An 8,788-nucleotide genomic window follows, 5' to 3' on the forward strand; every position below is an offset into this window, starting at 1 on the left:
CCTGCATTATCCCTTTGGCCAGGGGCGGTAGAGCAACTACTTCCAGTATTGATGGGAGGGGAGGGCAGGAGAGAGCACACACTGATACCTGTGGTCACACATCTACTTTACACAGCAGGGATGTGTAAGTTTCATCCCCTCTCCTCCCACAAGCTCTACAACCCCCCAAAGACACCTCCCTGTGCAGACACTGAGAGGGACATGACGATGCTGCAGCTCCTCTCTCTGCTAATGGGGCTACTGGTCCCTGACCTCTCAAGTGAGCCTACAGCAGCCACTGGGGTGGGGTCAGGCTCTCTGGAGAGGTGTCATCACACCATAAGATGTCAAGCTTTGTCTTTCAAGTGCAGAGGGCAGATTAGTGGAGCAGTCAGTTAAACAGCAGGAGGCAGGTGGACTAACACCAGTAGTACAGAGACCTGTCAAGGTAGTTAGGGGCACCATTATCTTTCCCATCAGCAGTAGCCCCATCACGTCTCCCGCTCTGAATCTCTCTCTCACAGGCTCCCCACACACAGGATACACCTGCACTCTCATTGTATTTGCTCTCTTCTGTTTCCCACACACACGAATCGGTTCTGCCAGCTGGTCACTAGATGGAGCCACAATCAAATGCACAAACTGGTGTGTTACACTGACACTCCCCTGTCTGGTCAGTGCCCTCAGCACATGATGTATAATTTGCTCAGAACTGTAACCTTTAGCCAGATACATTTTTAGTTAGAGTGTCTGTGCATGGGGAAATTGACTGCAATAGCTATCCAGACTAACTTCTCTGACAAAGCCCCAGTGATGGTGGTTCTTCTGGTGTCTTTATCCTACTATGCAGAATACAGACAAAGAGACACTTGCACTGGCATACGTTCTTAAAGAGAGATAACATAAAAACAATCATTTTGAATATAAAAAACCATATTAAGCAATGAATATAATCCACATTCTGTGCATTGTGAAGCCTTGGTATCTGAAGCCCCTAGAGTCTGAGCCAGGGTGACTCTAGTCATGTATCAGGAGTCTATGTTCATAGCTAGGATTTGTGGTCTGCTACATGATCACATGTGACATCTCCTCTGATGGCATCTTCCCCATCAATATTTTTCAGGAGAAATTCTCACTTCTGCATTAGAAGCAGGAAGGCATCATCCGGGAGAAGGGGATCAGACATGAGTCTCCAGGACATTCATGAAACTGGCCATCCAGAAAGCAGAATGAGAGGAGGTCATGAGAAGCCATGAGCCTTTCCTCTGCAGTGACACCATAGTGTTTCTCCTCCCACTGAAGAATGTATTTGTCCATCCCCTCTCACTTCTCTTGAAGCGCAGAGAGAAGGAAACCCAAAGCATAGAGGAGACAGAGCAGGGCAAAGCTGACATCATGTGGAGACATCTCCTGCTCTCAGCACTACTTCTCTGGGCCCCAGGTACTGTCTGAGTGGCCATGGGGATGGGGTGGGGTAGACAGGCCCAGAATCTCAAGTTGAAGGGACACATTCTCGTCATTGAGACTGAGGTGTGAGGGGATCACTGGAGACTGCATCTGCTTAGAAATGCTGGGAGGAACAGAGAGAACCACCCAGAAACAAGGACTTGTGGGTAAAACACCCAACTCAGAGTGTCTGACCCAAGAGTGAATCCTAAATAGGACACACTTAGCGCATATCCCATGAATTGACTGCATATGGAAGTCAGCTCTCAGCCAAGAATCTCCCACAATGACTCCTGTTTGGCTGAACAGTGAAGATGACTGTCCTGTTTTTCATTTTATCTTTTATTCTGCTTCTCAATTTTTTACCCTCTTTCTCTCCTTCTGACTTTCCTTCTTTCCCTTCCTTCCTCCCTGTCAGACTTTTTCATCAACTTGTCACCATCTGTTCTATCATATTGTTTCCTGTTTCCTTCCAGGTGTAGGATCGGCCTACGTGGAGCAGCTGCCCTTCCTCACAGGGGTTGCAGGAGAATCCCAAACTCTGCAGTGTACATTAAAAGAAACGAGCCACTACTGGATGTACTGGTACTGGCAGAAGAAGGCAGAGGAGCTGGGGCAGCTCTTCTACTCTTCAGGAGATGGATCTGGGACCAACTTCACAGCTGAGCCCATGTCAGCCTGGAGGAAGAACAACAATTGGCATCTACAATGGAAAGACCTTTCATGGTCGGACTCAGCTGTGTATTACTGCGCCTGCAGCACTGCACAGTGACACAGAGCCCTGAGACAGCCAGCAAAAACCCAGCAAGACAGAGACAGGGGAGGAGACAGGGGAGCTGTGTGTGCCTAGGAGTTGAAAGGACACTGTAGGGCAGTGGTTCCCAGATGAAGTGTCTGGGATATACAGAATGTCTCCCAAAGGGGTGCAAAGAGCCCCTGGAGCCCCCATCCCAGATCACTGACCTGGTCATACACTTGAGATGTGACTTGGGCTCTATTAATAACAATGGGAGTTTTGCCACTGATTTCAATGGGGCCAGGATTTCACTGTTGGGCTTTCAAAATCAGACATTGCTCTTTACTGCTTGAACTTCTCTCTCTTGCCTTCCCAATTCCTTCCATTCCTTCTCTATAGTCTGTCATTCTCCTACTATTTCCTTTGTTCCAGCTCCCTCACTTTCAATTCCTTTCTCTTCACTTTTTCTGTTTCTTTAAATTAAACACCCAAATCCAATTGCAGATCCCAGCTCTCATTCCCCTGTGGTTTGGTCTGACTGTGTCTCTGGGGACTGTCCTGATATGGTCTTATTCACATGACTGCTGAGCCATAGATATCTAAGTAGGAACAGGTGGAGTAGAAGCGATTAGGGGGAGTTATTTCTGTATACGGGATTACTGGAATACCCTGTCCAGTTCTGGGGCCCACAATTCAAAAAAGATGTTGAAATATTGCAAAGGGTTCAGAAAAGAATGATTTGTCATCTGGAAAACCTGCTTTACAGTGAAACACAAAAATTCAATCTGTTTAATTATCCAAGGGTAGGTGAAGAGGTAACTTGACTACAATCTATAAGTACTTGCATGGGAAGAAGATTTCTGGTCATGGACTGCTCTTCATTCTATGGCATAAAGGCATAATGAGATCCAATGGTTAGAATCTGAATTTAGATTAATTCACACTAAAAATAAGATACAACTTTTTTAACAGTGAGCATAATTACCCACTGAAAAAACTTCCCGTGGGATGTGGTGGATTCTTCAACATCTGGAACCCATAAAGCAGGTTTGTATATCTTGATATGCTTTAACTGAGCCAGATGCTGTGGGTTAGGTGTAGGAATTAGTAGATGAAATTCTCTGGACTGTGCTATTTGGGAGGTCAGACTAGATGATCATAAAGGTTCCTCGTTGTCTTAAAATATATGTATCTGTGAATATATGAGATGTCTGTGCTGGTATGTGTTGCAGGTGAACGGCTGCAGTTTATGGATCAACCTTTAAACCTGCATGACCAGCAGGGGTCATCTTTGAGCATCCCCTGCCAAATGAAAGACACCATGTACTCTGTCATGGAGTGGTACCATCAGGCAGAGGAAGGCAATGAGCTAGAAGCTTTCTTCCTTTCCTCAGATGAGGAGACAATCACACCATACATGGATCTAGTCTACATGGTGATTAGAACTTCCATGAAGTACTTTGTCTGGGGGATTCCCCAGCTGAGACTGCATCATTCAGCCATGCATTTCTGTGCCTGCAGCAAATCACAATGTGAGAGAGCTGTGAGGAGGTGCAGCAAAAATGAGACAGAGAGGGGAGGAGAGAGTGGAGGTCCCCAACCTAACCTAGTCCCCTGCAGCTGCCATTCCCTCTAAGTGTGGATCATGTGAGAGATAGATGAACAGGGCTGTCTGCAACATCTCTCCATTCCCTGTAGAGGGCACTGAACTACTATTAAGAATTTCTGAAATTAATACTCAAATTTGGCATCCGATCAGCTTGTAGTGAGGATGATTTGAAGTAGGGAGGCCATTCTATATCATGAAGAGTCAAGATTTACCCAGAAAGGCTCCTGAAGACTTTGGAAACAGGAGACGGCCTGTTGGTGACAGGAACCACAACCTGTAAAGCTCCATTATTCATAGAGCAGGGACGTGGCAGTTGATGGTATCAGCCGAAGCAGATAGACACAGGGCCGGTGCAAGGAAGTTTCGCACCCTAGGTGAAACTTCCACCTTGTGCCCCCTCCCCCAGCCCCGCGGCAGCTCCCCCCCCCCCCCCCCGCGCCCCCCCCCCCACGGCAGCTCCCCACCCCCCGGCCCGGGGATCCGTGCAGCAGCTCTGACCCGGGGAACCCCTGGGCTGCTGGCGGCGCGCTGACCCAGGGAACCCTTGGGCTGCCGGCGGCAGCTCACACTCCCTCTCCCTCCCAGCGCAGCGGCCGCTGTTAAAAAAAAAAAATTGGGGGCGCCGCTTTTTGGCGCCCCCAAAACTTGGCGCCCTAGGCAACCGCCTAGTTGGCCTAAATGGTAGCACCGGCCGTGGGTAGACAGAAACCATGAGGGTGGAAGATAGGTGCATAAGGAGAATGTGGCTCTGAATTTCAGACAGGGAATGACCCTTGACATTTAATGCAAATCAGGGGTTAAGGGAAGAAATGCTCAGTGGACTTGGATATGAGTGTGTATAAATGCCACTGAATGTCTGACAGAGCTGCCCTTACAGTCCTATTTCTGCTGTAGCAGTATATCCTTATAAGCTCAGGAATGTTGTCTTCCCATTGGTGCACATGGTGCTGGAGATGTAGTAAACAGATAAAGTCAATCAAAAACCTCTAGCAATACATTGAAATGAACAGAAATCATTCCCATAGCACAGAGCTGACCCATTCGGAGACAAACCTAGAATGAAGACAAGGACCTATGCTCAGGAAGGTTCATCTATATGACTGGTGCAAGTGTAAGAGATATTGGGCATCCACATGGCAATTGAGTGTGATACTACAGGAGTCACCAGCACATCCACTAAGAATCCCCACCAGCACCAATATCTGCTGTGGTTCGATGTACGGAGCAGCAGAGATCCAAGGGAAGCTGCCTGTTCCCTTTTGTCTGCTGCCCTTGTAGGTAATCACGTTTAATTCAGCTCAGATCACACCTCATTGTGGAGGCCTTGGTACAGTTCTACAACATGCACAAAAACTGAGCATCCCCCATTCAGCCCATCATGTACGAGTTAGTGGGCTCTTTTTCTTGTGTAACTCACATGCTTTTGCAATGACCCATCTACCCTCCATACTTTTGCCAAGTATGCGCGATATACATAATGACATAATAGATGTGTGTGCATATAGATTCCCTCGGCTCCTGCTGTGCAGCACTGCCCAACAGGACAGGATGGACAAGGTGGCCTGCGAGAATGCATTGTGTGTGTGTGTGTGTGTGTGTGTGTGTGTGCGCGCGCACGCGCACAAATGAAATTGTCACTTTTCTCTAGGGGAGGGCATGTGCCTGAGTTCTTCAAGTTTTCTCAGTTCCTTCTACTGTCCAGGTGGGAAGAGCTGCTCCTCTTAGTCTGGCAGTGTCACACAGAAAGAGCAGGTGCTCTGGGCTGGGCTTAATACATTTATCAACACTGATATCCCTGGCCATGCCTATTTACCATACACAAGGGATGTGTAAGTTTCATCCCCGCCCCTCCCTTCCCTCCCCCTCCCCCCCGGGCTCTGCAAACACCCCACAGACACTTCCCTGTGCAGACACTGAGAGGATCATGGGGATTCTGCAGCTCCTCTCTCTGCTAATGGGGCTGCTGGCCACTGCCCTCTCAGGTGAGACTGGGGCTCCCTGCAGTAGCCACCTGGGTGGGGTCAGGCTCCTTGGAGAGGTTCATCACCCCATGCGGTATTCCCTTTGTCTTTCAGGTGCAGAGGGCAGATTAGTGGAGCAGTCATCCCCATATTTAATGGTGCGGTTGGGAGCATCAGAGTCAGTGACCTGCACCTTGAAGGACACAACCTACCCCTGGATGAGCTGGTACCTGCAGGATGCCCAAGGCCAGATGCACTTACTGGAATCTTTAAGAAACAAAGGTGATACTGGTAACACATTCAGGATGGGAACATCCTATCAGACTGAACGGGTCAGTGATACAGAGCTCAGGCTGGAGATGAAGAATGTGACTCAGTCCCAGATCATCTACTGCACCTGCAGCAAAGGGCACAGTGAGAGAACAGAGCAGAAATGGTGACAAAAACCTTCCTTCATTCAGGGATAACTGTCCCACTGGGGGAATCTCAGCCCAGCACCAGGAGTCTGAAACCAAGAGGCTCTGGGGGAACTGGTCAGTTATCCAGCAGGAGGGAGATGAGCTAACACCAACAGTGCAGAGACCCTTCAAGGGAGACCCCTTATCAGTCAGGGACACTGTTATCCTTCCCATCATCATCAGCCCCCATCACACATCTCTCCCCACTGTACACGCTGCTAACTCTCTCCCTCACAGGCTCCCCACAAACAGGACACACCTGCGCTGCGGTCATGCGGTTCTCTCCCTTTCCTACTCACTCTCATCAGCTCTGCCAGCCCATCGCTAGGGGGAGCCATGATCACACACACTAACCGATGTGTTACACTGACATGCCCCAGGCTCCTCAGTGCCCTCTGCACATGTTGGATTATTTGCTCAGAGGTGTAACCTTTAACCAGTTAGGTTTATTAAAATAAGAAATGGTGTATTTTCTGGTTTCTTTGTCCTTCTTCCCAGAAAATAGACAGCCATGATCACACACACCAACCGATGTGTTCATAGAATCATAGAATATCAGGGTTGGAAGGGACCTCAGGAGGTCATCTAGTCCAACCCCCTGCTCAAAGCAGGACCAATCCCCAATGCCTCAGGCTGCTCAGTGCCCTCTGCACATGACAGATAATTCAGTCAGCTAGGTTTTTAGTGAGGGCTTCTGTACATAGGGAAATTGACCAGAATAGCTATTCCACAATAGCTTCATGGGTGGGCACTCTTATTCCAGAATAGCTAATCCTCTTTAAATTCACACCTTCCCTCATTCTGGAATAACTTCCATGAAACTCTTAAAGACAGTGATTCTTCTGGTTTCTTTATCTTCTTGTCCAAAAAACAGACATAGGACCATTGGACTCATGGATAAAGAGAATGAGAGAAATAACATAAAAACAATCAATTAAAATATGAAAATGTAAATTAAATAACAGACTCAGGTCCTCCTCCTGAGTGAGTCTAGTCGAGTGTATCCACTGAGTGTCAGGATCTGCTGTCCATCACTAGGATCTGTGGGCTGCCATGCGTTCCCTCCTGTGTTGGTGTCTTCTCTATCATTCCTCAGGAGAAATGCTGATTCCTGCATTAATGGCACGAAGATATCATCCAGGAGAATGGGACCAGACACCAGTGACCAGGAGATTCATGAAATTGACCGTCCAGGAGGCGGAGTGAGGGGAGGACATGGGCAAACGTACGTTTCTTCTCTGAAATGACACCTCAGTGTTTCTCCTCCCACTGAGAAGTGTAGTAGCCCTTCCTTTCTCTCACCCATTGAGGGTCAGAGAGAAGGAAACTGAGACGATGGAGGAAACAGAGCAGGGGAAAGCTGCCATCATGTAGAGACATCTCCTGCTCTCAGCACTGCTCCTCTGGGTCCCAGGTACTGTCTGAGTGACCATGGGGATGGGGTGGGGCAGGCAGGCCCAGCGTCCCAAGTTGAGGATACACATTCTCATCACTGAGACTGAGGTGTGAGGAGATCTATGGAGACCTTGTCTCATCTCAGATAACAATTGGCAGCTCACACGGAAACACCTGAGGCTGTCCAACACAGCTGTGTACTACTGCCCTGTTCTCTTTTGCTGCTCTGTCACAATTTGCTACCACTTTTCTTTATCATTGGTCCAGTGATAACAAATTGCGATGTATGGGATACAACAGCCACAATTTGCAACCTCTCACCTTCCCCATCCTCTGGTCCAGGAATAGCAAATTGTGACAGGATATCAACCATCCATCAAATTTGCTACCATTAAATCAGAGGATGACAAAGGTGAGACATAGCAATTGTGATGGATGGTTGATACAGATCCATGGTTCGCACTATGAATCAATACAAGCACTCCTGGTAAGGACACTCACTACAGACACAAGGAGCCAAGTAGGCACGTGCACAAGTGACATACTAACTGTGGCGACTGTATGTTGATATAACTTGACCTAACATAAATTTGTAGTGTAGATGTGGCCATAGGTATGTGAATTATTTGGGAGAGGTAACAGCAAAACTATGAGGCTAGGCCAAGACTCACTCGGGGATTTAGACTCCTACTGTTGTGGATCTGGGCCTCATGCACCCTAAAGGGCTCAAAAAAGAACCCAGTATCATCTATTTCTTGTTTAAAATGACATAATTTGGGGTTGCATAACTCATTATTTTTGAATTCTTGTTGTCAAGCAATCTTGGGGTGGTAGATGTGGTTTCATTATGTTGTGAAGGCCAAAACTATAACTGTATCCAAAATAGAATTAGATAAATTCCTGGAGGATAAGTCCATCAATGGCTATTAGCCAAGATGGTCAGGAATGAAACCCCATGCTCTGGGTGTCCATGTCTCTAGCCTCTGACTGCCAGAAGCTAGGAGCTGGCAACAGAATCACTCGATGACTGCCTGTTCTGTTAATTCCCTCTGAAGCACCTGGCACTGGCCACTGTCGGAAGACAGGATACTGGACTTGATGGACCATTACTGACCCAGTATGGCCATTCAGTAAAAATTACGGTAGATTTTGCCTTTGAGAAGGATTTAATATGAGATAGTATACTGCCCTTAGTGAATATTTG

The 8,788-nt window shown here is 47.7% G+C and overlaps 1 gene segment (V, D, J or C); it reads left to right on the forward strand.

Annotated features, from left to right (window-relative positions):
• The first annotated feature begins 201 nt into the window (after positions 1-201).
• Positions 202-2,197, forward strand: LOC113408074. The segment is given in 2 exon segments: positions 202-259; positions 1,902-2,197. Coding segments are annotated over 2 exon segments (354 nt in total).
• The last annotated feature ends 6,591 nt before the right edge of the window (positions 2,198-8,788 follow it).

This window comes from Terrapene carolina, unplaced genomic scaffold (genome assembly GCF_002925995.2).
Source record: "Terrapene carolina triunguis isolate 2854851 unplaced genomic scaffold, T_m_triunguis-2.0 Scaffold740, whole genome shotgun sequence".
NCBI lineage: Eukaryota > Metazoa > Chordata > Testudines > Emydidae > Terrapene > Terrapene triunguis.